At 43.2% G+C, this 23,937-nt stretch overlaps 1 protein-coding gene across 1 annotated transcript; it reads right to left on the reverse strand.

Annotated features, from left to right (window-relative positions):
* Window positions 1-1,226: 1,226 nt before the first annotated feature.
* CSRP3 (cysteine and glycine rich protein 3) lies at window positions 1,227-22,152 on the reverse strand. The gene is made up of 6 exons (XM_083465871.1): window positions 21,996-22,152; window positions 14,805-14,948; window positions 6,483-6,651; window positions 4,860-4,992; window positions 2,507-2,600; window positions 1,227-1,677 (listed from the first exon to the last, which is right to left on the reverse strand). Exons 2-6 carry the CDS (start codon window positions 14,914-14,916, stop codon window positions 1,607-1,609), a joined length of 579 nt encoding a protein of 192 aa, XP_083321997.1. The 5' UTR covers window positions 14,917-14,948; window positions 21,996-22,152; the 3' UTR covers window positions 1,227-1,606.
* Window positions 22,153-23,937: the final 1,785 nt, after the last annotated feature.

The following is a 23,937-nucleotide window of genomic DNA, read 5'->3' on the forward strand; positions in this document are numbered from 1 at the left end:
GGCATTTGAAGGGCTTGTTTCAGACTACAGGTTTGTGGTTCACCTTTCTTAAAGTTTAAGAGGAGTGTGCAGCTCTTAAATACTACAAATCATACGTCTTGGTGGACTTGACACACAGCAAGGGTCCTGTGTACCCTGAGTTTCATACTGTAGTAAAAAAAAGTCACACTGAAGAATGGGAGGTTAAAATTAATAATCAGTGAACATATATTGTTTAAGATTATAGAATTAGTCCAAGCTTGTTGGTCTTGAAGTATAATTCTTGCTTTGGATATAAGGCTTAGTTCCCATACAGGCACAACATTTGAGGGCTGGGTGAAAAATAAGATCTTGTATAGAATAGCAGTTAGAATGTCAGAACTGATGTGACCTGGATTTCCCTCTGAAACCCTTCACTTTCTATGTCTTATCTACCTCCAGGGTTGTTGTTGTTGTTATTTAAAAAAACAACTGTTTTTTTTATTGAAAGTTTTCAAAACAGAATACAGTAAAAACCAATCTAATATACCTCCAGTGGTTGTTGAAGTTGAAATAGGGTAGGAAGAACCAGCTACACTTCCTTGAGCTTGGAGGAGAGGCAGAATATAAATGTAATAGTAGAAATAATGAAATTACGGTGAGAGACTCGCTTGTAGCTGAGTTCTATATAATACAGGAATGGACTTATTTGCACTAATACACAATGTATCATTTTAGAGGGCAGCATGTGGTGTATTACAACTTAAGGAATCAGACAATGATTTGATTTTAATACTGTTTTCACTCTTATTCCTGTCAAGTTTTTTTCTTGATGAAAGACAGTGGCATCAAACTGGGCTTCTGTTGCTAAAATTACAAGTGCTGTCCATTTTTAGAAGGGTTGTAGAGTTCAGAGTCAGGATTGTGGAATTACATTACAGGCTCTGTTAGACACTCAGAAGAATTTGAGAAATGATCAGTTGTAATCCAAGAGGTAAATATAACATACTTTTTTTCAGCACCTGCACTTGTAAGGCATATTTTTATTTCAAATCAGGCTGCCAACATGCAAGTGGTTCTACATTCAGTGCTGTCCTTGTATTATCTGTTTGGAGATGAGATAATACCATCCCAAGTTTTTCCCAAGGAGAGATGGCATGGTTTTGAGAGGTTCAAATTGGAAAAAAATATATATGAGATAATCCTCATAAATGAACTTGGTAGTAACTGGAACAGTGCTTTTTTAAAAACATTATTATTGTGGCTGCTTACAGTCCAATATCTTTATTTCATGACATACCAACAACACATCTTCAAAAGTGCTATTTTGGCACTTATAAGCAACAGAATGTAAAATAGGAATCAGGTTCTGTTTCTTTAACAATGATGAAAAAACAGTAATCTTTATAGTGGTATCCTATGTGCTCCTGTTATTTAAAATAGGTAGCAATTCTGAAATTATTTGTGAACAGTCCAGAAATTAAGATATTAAACAGTAGCTGTTAAGAAAGTAAATGTTTTCCTACACTACCTCTCACAACAAGCTTTCCTGCACCATTCTACAAAACTTGTGGAAGGAAGGAGAGTACTTCAGATGAAAAAAGTATTCTTAATACGTTCTTGTTCATGTGTTACTATTTGGACAAGCCTAAGCCTGTTCAACTTGAGTGAGGCCACCAAATCCAATTCCTTTAGGACCAAAATTCTTTGCATAGCAAACTGGAAAAGAAAGAAAGGCATAAAGTTTGAGCTGTTTTCATGTGGCACTCAACAAAACACATATCCCATACTTCCTTCAATGCCGTCCCTGAAACTCAGCTTCTCCAAAAGAAGCCTTTGGAACAACCAATAACATATTGTAACTAAGCCAAAGTATGTGTAATTTAAATGAGATTGGGAGGAATTCAGTATAGCACTACAAAAACTGCAAGCTTTTCCACTTGCTAGATGGAATGATCCCCCTCCCCTCTGCCTGTGTGCTGTTCTGGGGGTTCTGAGCCTGAAGAGCCAATTGGGGTGGAGGCAAAACCCCACTGTACTAACAGATCAATGGCCCTTTGCCTAGTTTCACATGGGTGAGAAGGAGAGGAAAGACGCCAGGGGAAGAGGGTATCCTGCATTTCCTTGCCTCAGCATCACTGGCAGGTTGGGGTGGGAAGATTCAGAATAGTGTGGTGTCAAGACATGGGGGTATCTCATACTTGAGGGAGGAGCTCGATATGTTTTCTCGCATGTTTAGTTTAGCCCAGCCCTGAGAAGACAATTTGATCCTGTGAAAATTTGCACCTAGAATTCATAAAGCTAGCATTCCCATCCTGACCCCCTCCCCTTTCATTTAATAATATTTCCAGTTTCTGGTAGGAACCCAATGCTATTGCAGCCAAAATGTGAGCAGTAGAGGCAGCCTCTTTCTTTAAGGACCTTTAAGAAAACCAAGTGGCAGCGGAGTTTCACTCTGAAAACAAGCTTTTTTGGTAACTCCACAAGTCTTCAAGGGAGGCACGTTAATCTGTCTGAATTAGGTTTGAGGCACGACAACTACACTTGCCTTTACAGTAAATCTCTCCATCTTTATCTGTGACATTTGTAGACTCTAGACTCTTCCCACAGAAAGCACATCGGAAGCATGTCTTGTGCCACGGCTGAAACGGAAAGCAAAAGAGTATTAAGGAAATCATAGACAGGTTTTCCTTTCCAAGATTTTTGCATTGGTAAATAAAGAGATTAACTCCCTTTACACAGACACCCACACACCTCTCCCCAGATTTCACATTTTCAACAGCTCAGGTGGAAATCTATTACCAGACTGACTGGAAGCGATGGAATCTATTATTCTCCTGTAGAAAGGAAATGTGATCCTTGATATGGGTTGTCTCTGCCTATCTCACCACTGGCAGGAAGTTAAACTTTTGAGGAAGACATCAGAGGCAGGACCACCCCCTAACTCCTGATCTACTCCCTGCCTTTGCCACTTGAGGAAGGCTTCCTGCCCTGCTCTAGGCACAGCAAAAGAAAAGGGTGGGAACGCCATATTGGAAAGGATTTCAATAATATAATGAATTGCTTTGCTTATTGGATGTTAGCTTTATTTACAAGATGGGGTTGGTGGACACCCAAAGAAATGATACCCCATTCTCTGAAAGGGACTGTTGCCTCAGTGCTCTACTGGGTTGCTTTCCTCTCTTGTACATTTGTCAAGCAGCCACTTGGCAATCCCAACACACATTCCAAGATTGACTCATCTTCCTCAGATGATCTGTCCTTTGGAAGGAAGGTTCTCCAGAGGGTAGCCTAGCTGTTTGTCAGACAAAGTCTTCCTGGATTTATATGGACACGGCTTTATTATATTCTACTCAAAGAATGGCCTCCAACCCCATCTGGTATAAATGGAAAGCAAATTTCTATTTTCAAATAAGTGTTGGTGGACATTCTGCCACCTCTCCTTCCTCTTGAGACCACCTCTGGTGTGGGCTGGGTTTTAGGGCTTCTGCCTGCATCATACATATCATGTTTAGTGCTTGTGTTTGTTTTGTTCCATCCAATTGTTGATCTGCTTTCTAAGTTTCCATGTTTTATATGGTTCCTGTGCATTTTTGTTTTGTGGGGGCTGAGGAATAATAGGACTGGGGAGTTGTAAGGATCCCAAGAGACATCTTGTCCAACGCCCTGCAATGCTGGAATCTCAACACGTGAGTTGTTCCTCCTTTGACAGTTTGGACTGGAGGGCAAGACAATTCCTCTTCCTGGAAGAGGAGGCAAAAGACTTGGAAGGGCCTGCCTATCATGATTAGAGGGAGACATCATTTGACCCAGAGAATGTCCTCCAGTTCCATCTGTAAATAGAAATTCACACCAAGTACCAATTTCCATTTCCTGATATTGGAGAACACTATACAGAACATAGGAGGAATTTGACATCACGCTTTTACAAACATGCTGTTAGTACAGGCAGTTCTGCTTGCCTGACAGAATGATATCGCCTCTTCTCCCCCCACTCACCATTCTGGGGGTTCTCAGAGAACCCCGCCCCATAGCAAATAGGAGGCATGTGGCAGGTGCGGGGAGACTGGAAAGCCCCATTGCACTGGTGTCCTTCCGTGGGGCAGCAGAAATATTGGGGAGAGGAATAAACATTAAGCTTTCTATTACAAGAAGCTAATCGGTATTTGACTGGGAAGTTAGCGTCTTCTGCAATCAAGCCCTCCAGCCTCAGGAAAATACATTTAGAATCCATTTCAGGCAACTATGGTAGAAATCTTGAGTTTTAAGGATATAAACTCAATTACCAGCTGAAATTAGACAAGAGCATTCGTGTCATGATGTTTGCATGCCTACTGAAGACATTTTTGTTTAATACGTTTTTCCCTGGGGTTTGACCCAGTCATTTGTGGAATATTAATTGTGTTTTTTAAAAAGAATTTGTGAAGATGGCTATAGAGTTTGATGTTTTTAGAGCTGTGTTTTAGTCTATTTTTATCTTGCACCTCCCACCTTCAATGGCTTCAGCTTAGAATGGTTTTTACATTTGTTAAATAATATTTTTAGTTGCCTTAATAAAAGCAAAGCTGTTGCAGTAAAATTAGTAAAATTATGTTGTATATGATTTTATGTGAAGTCTTAAAACATTTTATTTCTATGTGGAATTTAAATGCAGCTTATTTTGTTTTCTTTTAATCTGGTCTATGGGTTTAGCTATTCCAACAGGGAAGTTGATTGTTTGAATTAAATGTAGAACAGAAACATACCTTTACAAGTCAACCCTAAATGTGTCTTTTCAGAAGCAACACCAAGCAGTTAGCACTCTCATGCGCTTTCCATTCTCTTTGATTAAAATTTCAATTTTGGCAGCTGCCCCTCTGCTATAATGCAATGGCACTTTACCTGCTTAGCTCGTTTCTTACCTTTCCTCCTCCCATTATCTTCTCTGCAGCATACACTGACTTCCCACAACGAGGGCATTTATCAACATCGCCAAATTTTTTGGCAAACTTTGAAGGGTTGGTAGGAGTGGAAGGACGAGCTGGCTTTGGTGAGCTGATGACAAGAATGTTCAGTGCACATTAAGCTTTTTATCTTGGAGCAGCTAAATTAAGCACTACAAGCAGAAGACGTGTCGTGGCATCCGTAACAAAACAATAATCACTTTTGGTTGAAGAATACAAATACTTTATACAAAAAGAGGGGGCATTCTGTGGAGGCAGAAAGTAGCCACCATGCCTAAGGTAAAGGTAAAGGGACCCCTGACCATTAGGTCCAGTTGTGACCGACTCTGGGGTTGCGGCGCTCATCTCGCTTTATTGGCCGAGGGAGCCGGCATACAGCTTCCGGGTCATGTGGCCAGCATGACTAAGCCGCTTCTGGTGAACCAGAGCGGCGCACGGAAACGCCATTTACCTTCCCGCCAGAGCGGTACCTATTTATCTACTTGCACTTTGACGTGCTTTTGAACGGCTAGGTTGGCAGGAGCAGGGACCGAGCAACAGGAGCTCACCCTGTCGCGGGGGATTCGAACCGCCGACCTTCCGATCGGCAAGTCCTAGGCTCTGTGGTTTAACCCACAGCGCCACCCGCGTCCCGCCACCATGCCTATTACCCTTCAATAACCCTCTCCTCCATGAGATGTAACGTGCAGTGGTACCTCGGTTTTCAAACGTAATCCATTCCCAAAGACCGTTTGAATTCTGAAACATTCAAAAACCGAAAACTCAATAGCCAACAGCTAGGCCTCAGGATCTTGCACTCAGCGGAAGCTGTGTGGCATGTTCGACTTCCAAGGCATGTTCGAAAACCAAAGCATTTACGGTACTTCCAGGTTTATGGCATTTGAAAACCAAAATGTTCATCAACCAAGACATTAAAAAACCGAGGTACCACTGTACTTGGAAGTAAGTCCTATCAATTTTCAAATAAGTTTCCTTAAGGTTACAGCTTTGGGAAATAATAATAATCTGATTCTACAAGTGATGAAAATCTTTATGGAATTAACATATTTATGCCACCACACATCTTGTAATGCTCCTTTTCTTATTCTTACTGTGTTGCAATTGTAACCTTTCATTCCATTTCTTTATGAACATAAACAGCCCCCGCCCCCCCAATATAAAATGCCCACAGTCATTTTTCTGCCCACTTTCCTTAGACAATATAGATTGCATTGTGGCTATTCAAGTATTAATAACATCTCAGTACAACGCAGAAAAATAATTTCATCATTGTACTGAGAACCCATCCCTTTGATTGTACTGCACTTAATGAGTCAAAATTGCAGTGAATAGTAAAGACTGTGACAATATGTAAAGCAAGGGCTCTTTCTGTAGTGTAATTGCCCACTGGCATAGGAAATCTTTTTCAAGTAATATTCTGCAGGGAGAGAACATCATTAAAATGGATAAAAATTATTAGATCTATTGAAGAAAAGTCTGCGCTACAGCTCCCCCTGCGTGTTGTTATGGAAACTAATGAAGTGACTTGATGCAACAGAGGCCATAATTATTATTTTTTTCAAAACCAAGGATTCCACTCACTGCTGTAGATCCAGCCCAAGGTGCTCTCCAGTGTCTGTGCTGAGGCAGCCTGCACCTTGTCCAAAGCCAATCCCTTTCGGGCCATATTTTCTCCCATAACAAGTTTTGCAGTAGATTTCAGATTCGTGGGCTGCTACTGTCGTGCTGTCCAGAGCTTTTCGGCAGGCCACTGGAAAAGAAGCAAATGCACTGAAACATATGCACCTACAGTTTGCTATAGGGTTGGGGGAGTTGGACAGGAGAGGGTTCCTGGAGCCTAAAGGTCTACTAAAAGCTACTTAATAATCAGTGGAACAATATGCTACTCACACCTGGGATGTTAGTAAAATTACAGGTAAATGGCCCAGAAAAGTTAGGAGAGCAAATGTTGTTGTTGTTGTTTAGTCGTTTAGTCGTGTCTGACTCTTCATGACCCCATGGACCAGAGCACGCCAGGCACTCCTGTCTTCCACTGCCTCCCGCAGTTTGGTCAGGAGAGCAAATACTAAATGGTAAAGGTCTTTGTTTCAAATCTCTCCTCAGCCACAAACTCTTTAAGTTGTTTCGGGCAAACCACATACAGTCCTGCCCTCTCCACAACAGGAGTAACAGGACTGGTCTACCTTACAGGGCTGTTGTAAAGATTACTAAGAAGATCAATGTGAAGTGCTTTGGATATTCATAAATGCTGCATATATTTTTTAAGGTCTGGTCTTATTAAGCCTTGCTTGTGTCTCATAAATGCGTATTACATCTAAGCTACCATTTTGGGAAGTAATTGCTTTCTGATTCTAAAAGTGATTATTACCTCTACACATATTAACAGAACTTAGTAAAGCCATCACCAGAATTTTAACCTGCTCCAATTCTTATTCATACTTTGCTTCAGTTGTGGAAAATGCCACATTCTCTTCAGACATAAAACACCCTGATACAATGAGTGGTATAAAATGGAAGAAATGCCACTGGAGATATTTAATTTTCTATCACTGGATTTTGGATCCAGTCCTACTTAGTGAAGAAATAGGAGAGTAGGGGAAAGAGAGGAACCAAAATTCCTACAGAGTTCAATGGGATTTACCCTTAGATGATAATGATGATGATAACAACAATAACAATAATAATAATTTATTATTTATACCCCGCCCATCTGGCTGAGTTTCCCCAGCCACTCTGGGCGGCTCCCAATCGAGTGTTAAAAACAATACAGCATTAAATATTAAAAACTTCCCTAAACAGGGCTGCTTTCAGGTGTCTTTTAAAAATAGAATAGCTGCTTATTTCCTCAACATCTGACAGGAGGGTGTTCCACAGGGCGGGCAGCACTACCAAGAAGGCCCTCTGTCTGGTTCCCTGTAACCCCACTTCTCGGAATGAGGGAACCGCCAGAAGACCCTTGGCACTGAATCTCAGTGTCCGGGCTGAATGATGGGGGTGGAGACGCTCCTTCAGGTATACAGGACCGAGGCCATTTAGGGCTTTAAAGGTCAGCACCAACACTTTGAATTGTGCTCAGAAACGTACTGGGAGCCAATGCGGATCTCTCAGGGCTGGTGTTATGTGGTCCCGGCAGCCACTCCCAGTCACCAATCTAGCTGCCGCATTCTAGATTAATTGCAGTTTCCGGGCCACTTTCAAAGGTAGCCCCACGTAAAGTGTGTTGCAGTAGTCCAAGCGGGAGATAACTAGAGCATGCACCACTCTGGCGAGACAGTCCACTGACAGGTAGTGTCTCAGCCTGCGTACCAGATTGAGCTGGTAGACAGCCGCCTTGGACACAGAATCGACCTGTGCCTACATGGACAGCTGTGAGTCCAGAACGACTCCCAGGCTGCGTACCTGGTCCTTCAGGGGCACAGTTACCCCATTCAGGACCAGGGAGTCCCACCCTATCCCCCCAAAACAGTACTTCTGTCTTGTCAGGATTCAGCTTCAATCTGTTAGCTACCATACATCCTCCAACCGCCTCCAGGCACTCACACAGGACCTTCACCACCTTCACTGGTTCTGATTTAAAAGAGAGGTAGAGCTGGGTGTCATCCGCATACTGATGAATACCCAGCCCAAACCCCCTGATGATCTCTCCCAGCGGCTTCATATAGATATTAAAAAGCATGGGGAGAGGACAGAACCCTGAGGCACCCCACAAGTGAGAGCCCAGGAGTCTGAACACTCATCCCCCAACACCACTTTCTGGACACGGCCCAGGAGAAAGGAGCGGAACCACTGTATAACAGTGCCCCCAGCTCCCAGCCCCTCTAGACGGTCCAGTAAGATATTATGGTTGATGGTGTCAAAGGCCGCTGAGAGATCCAGCAGAACTAGGAAACAGCTCTCACCTTTGTCCCTAGCCCGCCGGAGATAATCGACCAGCGCAACCAAGGCAGTTTCAGTCCCATGGTGAGGCCTGAATCCCGATTGGAAGGGATCCAAATGGTCCGCATCCTCCAGGCGTGCTTGGAGTTGTTCAGCAACAACCCGCTCAATCACCTTGCCCAAGAATGGTAGATTTGAGACTGAATCGATAGTTGGCCATATTGGCTGGGTCTAAAGATGTTTTTTTAAGAAACAGTTTAATGATTGCCTCTTTCAGTGGGCCTGGGAAGGCTCCCTCACAGAGGGAAGCATTCACCACCCCACAGAGCCCATCGCCCAGCCCTTCCCAGCTCGCTTTTATCAGCCAGGATGGGCAAGGATCAAGGAGGCAGGTGGTCGGTTTCACTTGTCCAAGCAGCCTGTCCACATCCTCAGAGGTAACAGATTGGAATTGATCCCATGTAACAGGACTCTAGCACTCTCTTGCCCCGGCCCTGCTCCCACGATGAAGTCTACCTCCTTCTGAATCTGAGTGACTTTATCTGCAAAAAAACTTTGCAAAAGCATTGCAGGAGATCTTGGGGTCCCTACTAGGCCCCGGTGATGAAGGTGGTTCTGATAGATTGCGAACCACCTGAAAGAGTCTCCTGCTTCTGTTTTCTGCAGGTGCAATAGAGGCAATGAAGAAGGACCTTTTCGCTGTCGCCATTGCCACTTGGCAGGCTCGACATTGAGCTCTAACCTGTGTCCAGTCCAATTCAGAGTGAGTTTTCCGCCACCAGCGTTCTAGCCATCTCAACGGTTGTTTCATTGCCCTCAGCTCCGGGGATTACATTGTTGTCCTAAAATTAAGACCAGTAAAGCAAGACATTTCTGGCACTATATGAAGCTGATCTGTCCCTTTTCTGCATTCTTCTCTGTGAAAAAATGATTTTGTGTGTCTGTGTGTATAAGGGGAGTGATGTAGATAAAGTGCTTCTATTTCTGGCCCCTCTGGGACAGAGTATCTGTTTGCTGCAACAGATGGAGTCAAAGCCCTTGAAGTGCTATTGTTGAAACAGCTCTGAGATACGGTATTCGTCAATCTGCTGGCAGAGGCAGCACAGCCGCCATGAATTAGTTTTAGGCTTACAAATTGTGATCATGCCACATGTCCACCACAGATGTGCTTTAAGTAAAAGTCAGCTGGGAAGCAAAGTAAGTAAATAGCAAGACACACATGAAAGAGTATCTTTCAAGTCAGTCACAGGGCTGCAGATAATAGGTGAGCATTTAATTTTTTTAAAATGGAGGAAGGGTACTTTTCTGCCTGCATTATACTATAGAAATATGAAGAGGATGGTGATATTGTGCATTTGATGGCACATTATGAGCTGCTTTTACCTCTCTAGTTTTTGATGATTTTTTAATTTACTCTCTGATTGAATATTTGCTGTAGCTGATTTTGTTACTTTTATGGACTGGTGTGGTTTTAGTGTTTTACCAGGGGAATCAAGATTCTTGTTGCTTTGCTTAAGTTATTATTATTGCTATCATAATAAATATATTAATTTATTAATTATGCCCCCGTATTTGAATAATGTACCCAGCGTATTGCACAGCATGAGCGTAAGATCATATACTATATACATATACAGTAAAATCTTGGTTTTCAAATGTAATCCATTCCAGAAGACCGAGAAAATCGAAAAGCAATGGGCGGTCAGCAAGTTCAATGGGGGAAATGGAAAAACATGTCATGGAAGCCATTTGACTTCCAAAGCGTGTTCAATAACAAAAGCAATTACCGTATTTTTTGCACCATAACACTCACTTTTTTCCTCCTAGAAAGTAAGGGGAAATATCTGTGCGTGTTATGGAGCGAATGCCTGCGGGTGGCAGGGGGGATCTGCTGCAGTCGTGAGCAGAGGATCCATGGTTCCCTTTCCTTCCCTCCTCTGTGGTTATAAAGCATGGATCCACATGGATCCTCAGGATTTTTGCATTGGGCTACTCCAAACTCACTGTCAGATCACATGTCTGTGGCCACAGCATGAATCACAAAAATCATATAGCCACTATTTCGTTTAGAATATTTTTTTTCTTGTTTTCCTCCTCTAAAAACTACATGCGTGTTATGGTCTGCTGCGTGTTATAGAGCGAAAAATACGGTACTTCCAGGATTTTGGCATTCGGGTTCCGAATTGTTTGGCTTCCGAGATGCTCGAAAACCAGGTTCCACTGTATGTAAAACTAACAAAGTTTCAAAAAGCAATATAAAAGAATGTATAACCTAAACCATACCAACAGCAACACAGCTAGAAGATATTACACATTCACAATGCAAGTAAAGGCATGTTCACTCAGAAATAATAATAATAATTTATTATTTATACCCCGCCCATCTGGCTGAGTTTCCCCAGCCACTCTGGGCGGCTCCCAATCAGTGTTAAAAACAGTACAGCGTTACATATTAAAAACTTCCCTGAACAGGGCTGCCTTAAGATGTCTTCTGAATGTCAGGTAATTATTTATCTCTTTGACATCTGATGGGAGGCCGTTCCACAGGGCGGGCGCTACTACCGAGAAGGCCCTCTGTCTGGTTCCCTGTAGCCTCACTTCTCGCAATGAGGGAACCGCCAGAAGGCCCTCGGCGCTGGACCTCAGCGTCCAGGCTGAATGATGGGGGTGGAGACGCTCCTTCAGGTATACAGGACCGAGGCCGTTTAGGGCTTTAAAGGTCAGCACCAACACTTTGAATCGTGCTCGGAAACGTACTGGGAGCCAATGCAGATCTCTCAGAACCGGTGTTATGTGGTCCCGGCGGCCACTCCCAGTCACCAGTCTAGCTGCCGCATTCTGGATTAATTGCAATTTCCGGGTCACCTTCAAAGGTAGCCCCATGTAGAGCGCGTTGCAGTAGTCCAAGCGTGAGATAACTAGAGCATGCACCACTCTGGCGAGAAGTTCGCGGGCAGGTAGGGTCTTAGCCTGCGTACCAGGTGGAGCTGGTAGACAGCCGCCTTGGACACAGAGTTAACCTCCGCCTCCATGGACAGCTGTGAGTCCAAAATGACTCCCAGGCTGGGCACCTGGTCCTTCAGGGGCACAGTTACCCCATTCAAGACCAGGGAATCCCCCACACCAACCCGCTCCCTGTCCCCCCAAAACAGTACTTCTGTCTTGTCAGGATTCAACCTCAATCTGTTAGCCGCCATCCATCCTCCAACTGCCTCCAGGCACTCACACAGGACCTTCACCGCCTTCACCGGTTCTGATTTAAAGGAGAGGTAGAGCTGGGTGTCATCTGCATACTGATGAACACCCAGTCCAAGCCCCCTGATGATCTCTCCCAGCGGCTTCATATAGATATTAAAAAGCATGGGGGAGAGGACAGAACCCTGAGGCACCCCACAAGTGAGAGCCCAGGGGTCTGAACACTCATCCCCCACCACCACTTTCTGGACACGGCCCAGGAGGAAGGAGCGGAACCACTGTATGACAGTGCCCCCAGCTCCCAGCCCCTCTAGATGGTCCAGAAGGATGTTATGGTCGATGGTGTCAAAGGCCACTGAGAGATCCAGCAGAACTAGGAAACAGCTCTCACCTTTGTCCCTAGCTTGCCGGAGATCATCAACCAGCGTGACCAAGGCAGTTTCAATCCCATGGTGAGGCCTGAATCCCGATTGGAAGGGATCGAAATGGTCCGTTTCCTCCAGGCATGCTTGGAGTTGTTCAGCAACCACCCGCTCAATCACCTTGCCCAAGAATGGCAGATTTGAGACTGGGCAATAGTTGGCCAAATTGGCCGGGTCTAAAGATGTTTTTTTAAGAAGCGGTTTAATGACCGCCTCTTTCAGCGGGTCTGGGAAGGCTCCCTCACAGAGGGAATCATTCACCACCCTGCAGAGCCCATCGCCCAGCCCTTCCCGGCTCGCTTTTATCAGCCAGGATGGGCAAGGATCAAGGAGACAGGTGGTCGGTTTCACTTGTCCAAGCAGCCTGTCCACATCCTTGGAGGTAACAGATTGGAATTGATTCCATGTAACAGGACCAGACACAACTCCAGCAGAAATAAATCCTGCTCACTTCAATGGAACTAATTTCCAAGTAAGCACGTATGGGACTGCAGCCCACAACTGACAGCAATAAACCTAGATTTACATTAAAGTCTTCAAACAAAGGGTATCTGCAATTTCTGGCAATACTCACCTGCTGACTGTGCCAACAGGGCATGAAGCTCAAGATGGACAGAATTGGTGCACTTTATAACAGAAAACTTGTATCCAATAACATAAAAGGTGTATTGACATCTTCAACCTGATAGAATGTCTTTAATGATAGTAGCATGTGCTTCACAAATGCTCCTGTTCATTCTAATAAAGCATTTTGATATCAGTTTATGTGGTTTACTGTTGGTAGAGGACATCTTTCCCCCCCTTTTTATACTTTCAGGAAGAGAAATGCCATCACCTGCTGAGGCAGAGTGCTGCCTCCCTCCCTAGTAGAGGCAGAAACTATGTATAGAGAAACTGAATTGTGAATAGCCCACTTAATGTGTGGGTAGACCTGCCCTGCACCTTTCACTGTCAGTCTGTCATTCAGAGAGCCAGCAAGAAAAATAATTACTGATCAGGGTTGTAGAGGCAGGAAGTCCTTTCTAAAGTTTAACCACAACTCAGCTTTCCTGTACTTTAAAACCATCACTCTTTATCCTATCTTCAATGGATCTCAGTTTAAATTACGGGAAAGTAAATGAGGGTTGAACATTAGAGGAGAATGTCTTACCAATCAGGGACAATCAGTAAGGAAAACAAGCTGCTGTCTGCCAGCCATCAATCCTTCTCGGTCCATGCCTTGCTAAGCAATTCCTTTTTTAAACCTTGTCCTCTCCCCCTTAACTTTATCTGATGCTCGTATTGTTTGATTTGAAACATCTGCTTTTATTGTTTTTTAATATTTTGTTGGGAGTCAGCCAGAGTAGTTGGAGCGGCCCTGTCAGATGTAAAAGGTAAAGGTAAAGGGACCCCTGACCATTAGGTCCAGTCGTGACCGACTCTGGGGTTGCGGCACTCATCTCGCTTTATTGGCTGAGGGAGCCGGTGTACAGCTTCCGGGTCATGTGGCCAGCATGACTAAGTCGCTTCTGGCGAACCAGAACAGCGCACGGAAACACTGTTTACCTTCCTGCTGGAGCGGTACCTATTTATCTACTTGCACTTTGATGTGCTTTTGAACAGCTAGGTTGGCAGGAGCAGGGACCGAGCAATGGGAGCTCACCCCATTGCGGAGATTCAAACCGCCGACCTTCTGATCGGCAAGTCCTAGGCTCTGTGGTTTAACCCACAGCACCACCCATATAAATAATAAAGGTGTTGTTGAGTTAAACTGAGTGTAATTTCTTCCCTATTCTTCACTGAAGATCATAACTTGTCGGCATTCGTCTGTCCCAAGAGACAGTGGTGTGTGCCTCCAGTCAAACCACTGTGTTAGCAGGACCAGCGTGACCTCCCCAGGGCACAAGCCTGGGCAGTGTGTATGAAGGTTCTGGGCTGCCCAGGCAACAAGACCCCACACTCGACCTAGCTGATGTGGTCCCAAGGAAACAGAGCAATATGTTGGGCACAGCTTGGCTGCAGGTGTTGCTGGAAGGAAGCATGCAAGGTGTCATCCAACCATCTTTGGGGCTCCACCCTGAATTTGTGCAGCAGAGGGTTAGGATTAGAGTTTTCCTTCTCCTAGATGGGCTACCTTCCCAGGTTGACAACCTCCTCTACCCCTCAGATAATAACTATTCCACCATAAACCTCCATTTCCCACATATTCCTTTCAGTTTAGACGAGTAGGATTAGTGCCACAATCAACTGTAGTATAAGGTTACCAGATGTCCTCATTTCCCAGGGACAGTCCCTGGATTTACAAATCAGTCCCCATACAAAATCCATTGAAGTTGAAAAGTGTTCCCGGATTCATTGAAAAAAATCTGATAACCTTACTGTAGTACATTGTGGATTCGCTGGTGAAATAAAATAGCAGAGATCCACTTACTGCAATGGAAGCACGTCTTATGAAAACTACGGCCATTACACTGGATTTCTTCAGCATGGTAGACAGTCTTGTCACACGCACCACATTTGGCTCCACCTCCCCAGTTTGGCATCCTTGAAACTTTCAACTGGTTTGCAATGACACCTTTAAACCAAAATACAAATGAGTCAGACTGAGAACATATTAGTAACCTAGTTTGCTCTCTCATACCTCTCTCTTTAGTAGTGGTCAGCGTTCCGGCAGCCCTTCAGAATGCCCCCTAGAAGGAAGCTACGTCATGATGTGGCATTATTCTAGAGCATTCTGGGGGAAGCAATGGTGGGCTCCTAGAGGGTGACCACTCAGAGGAGCTCCACCACCTCTAGTGGCAGCGGCAGAAAAGAAAGGCAAGCAGAGGTTGCTACCGCTACTGTGAAACTGATATGCCTTCCTGAGACTTTGGGGACTTCCAGATGGGTGTTTATTCAGTGTTCCTCTTGCATCAAATCTCCTTCTGGCATCAAAAGGCCAGACCATATCCCCCACCCCCCATCTGAATTTTACCTTTCTGTGGGAAAATCTAACAACAACAATCTTCTTCTTTGGCGATCATTTGTAGCCAAGTAAGATTGTTTTCCATAAACATGGTTTTAACAATGAGGCTGTAAGTGACTGTGGAGGCCAATTCTGGATCCACATGTCCTTCCACAGTGGGGACATAGGATTTTGGGTGGGAGTTGATCATGGTGAGGGTTTGCCAAGCGTGCCTTCCTCTTAGCGCATTTCTCCCTTTCGTCCTGAGTCTGAGCATCTTCAAAGCCCATGACACCTTTGGTAAAGACTGTTCTCCAATTGGAGCGCTCACAGGCCAGTGTTCCCCAATTGTTGGTGTTTATACTACATTTTTTTAGATTTGCCTTGAGAGAGTCTTTAAGCCTCTTTTGTTGACCACCAGCATTATGCTTTCCATTTCTAAGTTTGGAATAGAGTAGTTGCTTTGGAAGACAATAATCAGGCATCTGTACAACATGACTGGTCCAATGAAGCTGATGTTGAAGAATCATTGCTTCAACACTGGTGATCTTTCCAGTACACTGGCATTAGTTTGCCTGTATTCCCAAGTGATGTGTATTCCCAGCTTTCGAAGATACTGTTGATTGAATCTTTCAAGGAGTTGGAGTAGGCATTTATAAATGGCCCACGTTTCACAAGCATACAATAAGGTTGGTCGTACAATAGCTTTGTAAACAAGCATTTTGGTTTCCCTGCAAATGTCCCAGTCCTCAAATACTCTGCACTTCAATCTGGAGAAAGCTGCACTCGCAGAGGCCAGGTGATGCTGGATTTTGGCAACAATGTCGGCCCTTGAGGAAAATCTAACAACAACAGTACCCCACTGCCAACAATCTCAGTGACCATACAGGATAGGGGCTTAATTTGCAAAGCTCCCCAAATTTTCCTGCCAATTTTGCACAGACATTTTAAGCTGAATTTAACTTTCAGCTCTGCCTTTTTAAAAAAAGATGCACTCCAAGAAATGTTGCCTTCTGTGCAGCTATTAATGGTACAGAAATCCCCTCCAGTTCTGAACCGGGTACACAGCTGACATCTCTTGCTGCTCCAATTACCGTTTCATCAAAGCCTGTGATGTGTTCACACCTGCCTTCTCAAACTGCAGTTTGTTCTTTCCAAGTATTTCACTTTTACTCCACTTGCATGCAGTTGCCTCAGAGATTAAGGCGCTGCTGAACTTTTTGGATTCATCTCCACATTGAGAATAAAGTAATGGCTCTGCCACATTATAGTGGGAATATGCTGTGCCTGTTAAGGGGACATGAAGGATTCTGCCTTTGAAAAGGAAATGTTGCCTAACTACACGTACTCAGCCCAGGAGGAGTGAGAGGAGATAGAGTTGTATTCCTAAAACATCTGAACTGACTCTTGCAATGATACATTGGGGGTACTCCTGACCATGTTTATTCATCAGGAATAAGGGTATACCTGGCAGTCCAGTCCCTAGTAAACTGCTAGGAGAAATATGCCATTGTAATGGTATAGGATAACTCTATCGATTTAAAACAGGGGTGGGAAAACTTTCAGCCTGGGGGCTGAGTTCTCTTCTGGACCACCTGGCAGTGGTGGGTGGGGTCAGAGGCAAAAGTGAGTGTAATAACAAATACAATTTTTATCTTTTCTAACCTCCATCCAGGCAAGCAAGAGGCATTATCAGAGGTTGAGGACAAAGTCCAGACAGGCAAAAACACTTGGGGTGGGAAGAAAAACCAGTAATTGGTGTGGCCTGGGCCTGACAAAGAGGTCTGGAGAGCTACATTTGGACCCTAGGGTGGCTGTGCGTCATATTTTAAAGAGGACAGACTTCTGTTTGAGGAGTCATTGGAAGAAATCCCTCTGACTGAAGTCTGTCCAGTCCAAATCTGGTTTAAAGGTTAAAAATAAGAGAGTGAAGGGACCTTGAATCTGCCCATCAACAGCACTTGGACGGCAGATTAAGCAGCCACACAGCTCAGCTGGTCAGAGTCTTTCCCACCATGGTGCGATGAATCACATTTCTATTCCATTTTTTCCTCCTAAATTTTCAGTTATACATCAAAACCACCCATCAGTATCCTCTTTTGCCTACCCTATCCAGTAGGCAGCTATATTCTCTTCCACCTTATGTTTCTAACTGAGCTCCTTTCCTTTCTTTAGCTCAGTCTTCTCACTTATTCCCCCCTGAGCAGATGCTATTTTATCACAGCTTGCTATGTGGTGTTGCTCAGCGACGGAAGTTAAAAGGAATTCTTTCCCGCAGGCATCGTGTCTCTGATATGATACGGTTGGTTATGAAGGCAGACTGCAGAATGAATTCCCACATGCTGGATTTTACAGCACAGCGATGCACATGTCTGCGCAGAGCATTTGAAAGTGTATCGGCTCAAAAAGGATATTGTAGGATTGGAAAAGAAGTAGAAAAGGAAAAGCCCAAATAATCAAGTAGCTTGAGCAAATGCCCTATGAGGAGAGGTTAAAACATTTAGGGGTTTATAGTTTAGGGAAAAAATGGGGAGGAAAGACACATTACAGAGGCTTATTGGATTATGCATGGTGTGGAGAAAATAAACAGAGAAGAGTTGTCCTCTCCTTTGCATAACCCTAGAGCCCAGGGCCAGTCTCACTGCCTGTTCAGTTGTCCTCTCTGAGCAGGTAAGCAGAGAAAAGAGTAAGATAATGGAGCAGTTTCCTTCTGTTGTGTCTCTTTGAGGTTTGTCCAACAATGAAATCTCTTTCAATAGTGAGTTGCCATACATCCGGAATTTCCCGGACACAGCTGGGATTCATCTATCGAAAAGAGTATCCGGGAGGAATGGCAGTGCTGAATTTTTTTGGCAAGTCCCCCCCCCCCAAAAAAATAGGCAAAAACTTCATGGGTGGGGGAGAATTTTTTCAAAAAAAGACCAACAACTTTGCCCCCCCCCCATGCTCAACAACTTTTGTGCCCAGATTTTCACTTTTTGAAATATGGCAACCCTATTTTAACCTCTTATTCCTGTGCCACAGGAGTAGCTAAGCTGTGGCCCTCAAAATTTTATTTGGCTCCACCTCCCATCAGCTCCAGCCAGCATGGCTGATGGTGAAGGGAGAGGAGCCACAGGGTAGCCTGTTGTAATAGTACTGAAATTGTCAGCTCCTTCTTAACCCCCTGGGTAGCTCTCTACTTCCTGGCTTCCTTTTTCTTCTTCTATCTCTTACAGAAAAGTTCCAGTTACAGATAGGTAGCCGTGTTGGTCTGCCATAGTCAAAATAAAAAAATTCCTTCCAGTAGCACCTTACAGACCAACTAAGTTAGTTCTTGGTATGAGCTTTCGTGTGCATGCACACGAAAGCTCATACCAAGAACTAACTTAGTTGGTCTTTAAGGTGCTACTGGAAGGAATTTTTTTATTTAGAAAAGTTCCAGTTTCTCTCCTGGAAACTAGTCCTGCAGGAGTATTCATGAATAATTATTCATAAATAAACAGCAACTATACTACATTTCCCCTTTCCCTCTTTTTTTTTTTTTAGATTAAAATGAACAATAATAGATTTGAGTGACACTTCTAACATTAGAAAGCTTACCACAGACTTACACATGCTTTCTAAAATGCGTACTTATATAAATGCACTAGACATAAACATGTCTTTAAGTCTGGACGGTCTTTGGATAGCTTGGTCACTCCTAATAGTCTTCTTCTGAGTAAGTTCCACAGCCACTATAGCTACCATGGGCATATCAAAGGGGGGCAGGGGGTACCTGCTCCCCCAAATCAATACAAATCTGAGGTTCTAACCCCCCCAAAAGCCTGCTTCCTTCTAACAAAAATCATGGCTACGCCCATGATTTCTACTGTTCCATTACTGCTGTTATTACCAGATTTTTCAACATGTTGCAGTCATGAGAGGTCTCTGCATCATTGTACTCAAGCTGTGGCAGGACCTTTAACAGATGTTTGACATTCTTAATTACAGTTATCTAATTATCAGTGCTAACAAGCTCAAAATAAGTAGCTGATCTGCTCCAAAGAGTTACATAGCATGCATGCTTATCTATTGGCCGATGCTGATCACCTGTGCTATTGCTAGCAACGCAGGCCAAATCTCCAACTCTGAAGTGTTGTTTCGCAGCACCAGCACATTCAGAACCTAAGAAGGCCTTGCTGGGCCAGGCAAAAGGCCCATATAGTCCAGCATCCTGTTCTCACAGTAGCCAGCCTATGAGAAGCACAACAAGCAGGGCATGAGCATATCTGCACTCTCCCCACTTGTGATGCCCAGGAGCTGGTATTCAAAGGCATGCTGCCTCCCACACTTGTTGTTTCACCTTCTCCTGAAACAGTTGGTGAATGTCTTTGAGGCCCTATCTGCAGTATACATTCAAAGCAGTATGATACCTCTTTAAACAGTCATGACTTCCCGCAAAGAACTATGAGAGCTGCAGTTTGTTAAGTGTGCTGAGAGTCGATTGGAGACCTCGATTCCCCTCACAGAGCTGCAATTCTCAGTGTGGCTTAACGATCAATCCCTGTTTCCCGAGAACTCTGGAAATTGTAGCTCTGTGAGGGAAATACAGACCTCCTAATAACTCTCAGCTCTTACTAACTGTAGTTCCCAGGATTCTTTGAGAGAAGCCAAATATCTGGATGTTCAAGCTGATGTGATGCTGCTTTAATTGTATGGTGCAACCAAGGCCTAAGAAAAAGATCATTTGCCTCACCTTGGTTGTAGGGCCCAGGCACAAATTTCACATAGCAAAAGCAATCTAGCAGGTGTCTCTGTTAAAGTTCTGTGCAGAGGAACTTTGCTCAGTAGGAGATTGGTGAAAGTATCTTGTATAGAGGGGCTCCTTGAAATCTGGACCTGGCAATGTGTTTAGTTATGCTAACCTTTGTATTTAAGAGGTCAAAATGAAATTAATCCAGAACCACACATCATGCTGCATGCTTTTACAGTACCAATCACCTCTTAGGTTTGGTAATGGCTGGAAGAGTGAAAAGGGGTCTAGACCAGGGGTTGTCAACCTGGTCCCTTCTGCCCACTAGGGGGCATTTCAGGATTTTAGGTGGGTGGTAGGGGGTTCTACCGCACAAGCTGAATCCTCCTTCCATTGAGCACTGGTGGATGGTAAGGAAATTTTACCATCAAGAAAGATGCATTAGTGGATGGTAGGTTTAAAAAGGTTGACTACTCCTGGTCTAGATACTTCATCTTAGGTGGCTGTCATTAAGCTCAGAGAAAAAGGGGAAATGAATACGTTGGCCATATTCTGTGAGCATGGAGAGGTGATATGATCACAGCGGCTTGGCAGGTGGCAAAAAAGTAAGCACAATGTCCTCTTCATTGACTCATGTTTCAGATGTACTGCAGAATCTAGTAGGTGGGTATCTGCTTTGCTCATGGCGCTTTCTTGATGTCTCTGAGTCATATTTTCTTGGATGATCAAATGCTAACTTGACATTAGAACATCAGATCAACATTTGTCAAGTTGTTCTTGACCCAGTCCTTGCCAGGAGAGTTGTTTTCTTATTATAGCAACCTCACCCCCAAAATAAAAGCAGCGCTGAGTTTCTCTCAGTGGTGCTAGACAAAACCACAACTGAGGTATTCTTAACAGAGTCAAAGGATTTTGAATAGTGAAAGATTTATCAAGTTCTATCCTTCCTTCATAAAAATTACCCTCTAAATGTCAAAAAGTATATGGAGCAGATTTTGTGTTGATATATTACAAAAAGGAGTTGCTTTGATTTTTTCTCACCTTAAAGCAGAAAAAAACACCCCAAAATAATGTGAGCTGATATGAGTTATAAAGAAAACATAATACTGGGAAACCTATAGAAGAACTGCTGTGGACTATCAATATTGCCATTTCTAAGAGCATTACACTAAACCTGTTCTCTCACATAAGTGTTGAATGCATTTGATGATACTGAATACTGAAGATTTCAAGTTTAAGGAAATATTGACTTAGGAACACTACTGTCATAGAGTCTTTTAAAGAACAAATAGACTTCAATAAACTTCTATTTTCTTTATTTCTTTATGAAGAAAAACACAGAAATATAACTCTTAAATGATTTCGGCAAGAGCAAAACAACTGAATTACTATTTCTTGTGACATAAGATGGCTAAGATAATTAGTTGCCTAGTGCACCCACAGTTCTCTATCAGGAAACTTAAGGCCTGATTCCAGTTTAAAACAACACCATCTAATAATGAAATTACTACTAGTGCTAGTATCAGGAGCAGCAAACGTTTCATTCAGTATCGGAGGTTTGACACTGCACAGCACATAATGTTCATCTTTCTAAGGGTATTTTTAAAAAATTTCATTCAGAATTTTTGGATATCAAGATGCTAACCGCCACTTCTTAACATAATTTTTGCCAGCATTACATTTTTAGTTGTGCTGTACCTAAATAGATTTTCATTTATTGGAAGAAAAATTCAGAGAACCACAACACATTTGGAAGTAGCCAAAAAAAGATGTTAATAATCAACATGTTGGGAATCTTCACATAAAGCATCATGCCCCCGCAAACTTAAAATACAGAGCACTACCTTGGCTTGTAAATTAAATGAGATATAGGAAAAACATTCTCTTAATGAAAAGGAAAATGTTCAACGTGCTCCTCATTAAACCTAATTGGAGCCTTTTGACACTTTATCATCATGACTTACCAGGATGAGTTGTATCCCCTTGTCTTCTGTGTCTTTTTGAATAGCTTAAGCTAGGATCTGGAAGTCTTTAAATACTTCCAAGTAGTTACAAGCTTTGGCTAGGAAAGGGTGAGGGGAGTAGTGTGTGTGTGTGTGTGTGAAGGGGCACAGGAGAAAGAGTACGTGAGCAATGCTACTGCTATCAGGTGGCTTAAAATAACTTGTGACAAAGCCTTGGATTGAGCACCAATTATGAGCAAGTTGCAGAACAATGCAGGGCCCTCCGATTACACCCAGATGCCCTTTCCAAGTGCAGCTGCCTAGATATAAAGAAATTTAATAAATCAATGTGTCACACAGGGCATGTGCTAGGTGAGAGGTCAATTATGATTGAATCTTTAAAAATAAAATTAAAGGCAGAAACACTGATCAACAATATAGGCAGCAGTATGACGGTGTCCACAGCCACGATGAATGGTCATTAGGGAAATACCTTACATGAATACTAAGTTGCGTAAAGAAAATAATATGAGAATTGCGTTGCTACAACCTAAAGCCAGTAACAGTCGAGCCAGTTGGTCAGGTATCAACCATGGAGCTGGCACTCATTGCTACTTTCTGACAAAGCCTTACAGAATGCTCTGTTCACTTTTCGTGAAGAAACAGGGCTTTCAGACATTTTGTTCTGGGTTTTTACTTGGTTTCAATGGTTGCTTTTTTGCTTCAAGGGCACCTCCTGCTTAGGAGAGTCCAAAGTTCAGAGGAAGTTGTTCACAGAAGAGTAAGAAATCTAAGAGGTGATGGTTTGCTTACAACATTTTGCACAGGGAGGGTCAAAGTTTCATTCTAGGCATCTGGAAATTAAGGGAAAATAGAAAATTAACCCAGATTTTCCTTTCCTCCTGTTTGGGTAAAAGGGGGGTGGGTTATTAAAAACAACTGTATATAGGTCATGTTTAACAATAGATCAATTAGTCAGATGGTTGTGAAGTCAGAAACGTGAAGGCTTGAAACTTCAAGAGAGAAAAAGGGAATGAAACAGTTTCAGAGACCTGGAACCCTGGAAGATGTTGGTGGGCAGTTAGGCATTGCAAAAGTAAGGAACCAGGAGAGGACTGTGAAGAAGTTTAGAAGTGGAATGAAACCTTCACAATCCTTTAACTCTAGTTCAACATTACAAGAAGAATAAAGTATAACAGTGGCTTGTGCTTACAAGAGTCCAGACTAATTCAAAGAAAATAACAATCATGGCTGAGAGACAAGAAGATACTGTAGTAGAGGAGGCAGGCATAAAGGGATTGAGCCAGAATGAAGACGTTTTGCTCCTGCAGGCATCCAGGGGTTGGAGAAGGCTTGAAAAGAGATGTAGAGTGGCCAAGTGAGTGTTAAACCTGTAAGGCTAAACTATTTGGGAATCTGAGCTACTTAGTAATAGGAAAGACATTTCCTGAAGAGTTCTAGCTCTAGTTAAGAGGTAGATTAATGATAGTGCTGGAGAGAAAGGGACATTAATTGCTAGTTAATGCATGTATGGAGTGGATATGAGGGATATCATTGTAGGTTTCCTGCCACAAAGAGGCAGGGAGGTCACAAGGGACATTTGGCCAATTAGAATTCAGAGTCAGGGGACCAAAGTGCCCCTTTGGAGAAAACATTATGAAGAAATGTGGTGATGTTTCTCCGAAAATGCAGATTTAGATTTAGTCCAATTACCAATGGAGGATTCTTTTACTGACCTCAGGGTCAGTATATACTTGCTTTAGATATAGCAAAATTGCCAGGGGCTAAGCTTGTAAGCTTGTTTACAATTTTGCCACTCTACCACGTGTGTATATACAGCAATAACTCAGGACACGAGCACATGGAAGCTATAATAATTTTTTTAGTCTTCAAAGGAACCACAAGTGTCTCTTTTTGTCCATAGATTCTATTTATTTCAATCTAAGTGTAAATGCAGGTTTGT

Source organism: Podarcis liolepis (genome assembly GCF_965112155.1).
Source record: "Podarcis liolepis genome assembly, chromosome: 1".
Taxonomy (NCBI): Eukaryota; Metazoa; Chordata; class Lepidosauria; order Squamata; family Lacertidae; genus Podarcis; species Podarcis liolepis.

What these genes read in the sequence shown, in the direction of transcription:
- CSRP3 (XM_083465871.1), bottom strand. Translation starts at nt 14,916, where the DNA reads ATGCCAAACTGGGGAGGTGGAGCCAAATGTGGTGCGTGTGACAAGACT. An exon ending in TAAGACGTGCTTCCATTGCA is followed by an intron (nt 6,652 to 14,804) that starts GTAAGTGGATCT and finishes CTTCTTTTCCAG; the next exon opens with TGGCCTGCCGAAAAGCTCTG. An exon ending in TGGAGAGATTTACTGTAAAG is followed by an intron (nt 1,678 to 2,506) that starts GCAAGTGTAGTT and finishes TTTCTTTTCCAG; the next exon opens with TTTGCTATGCAAAGAATTTT.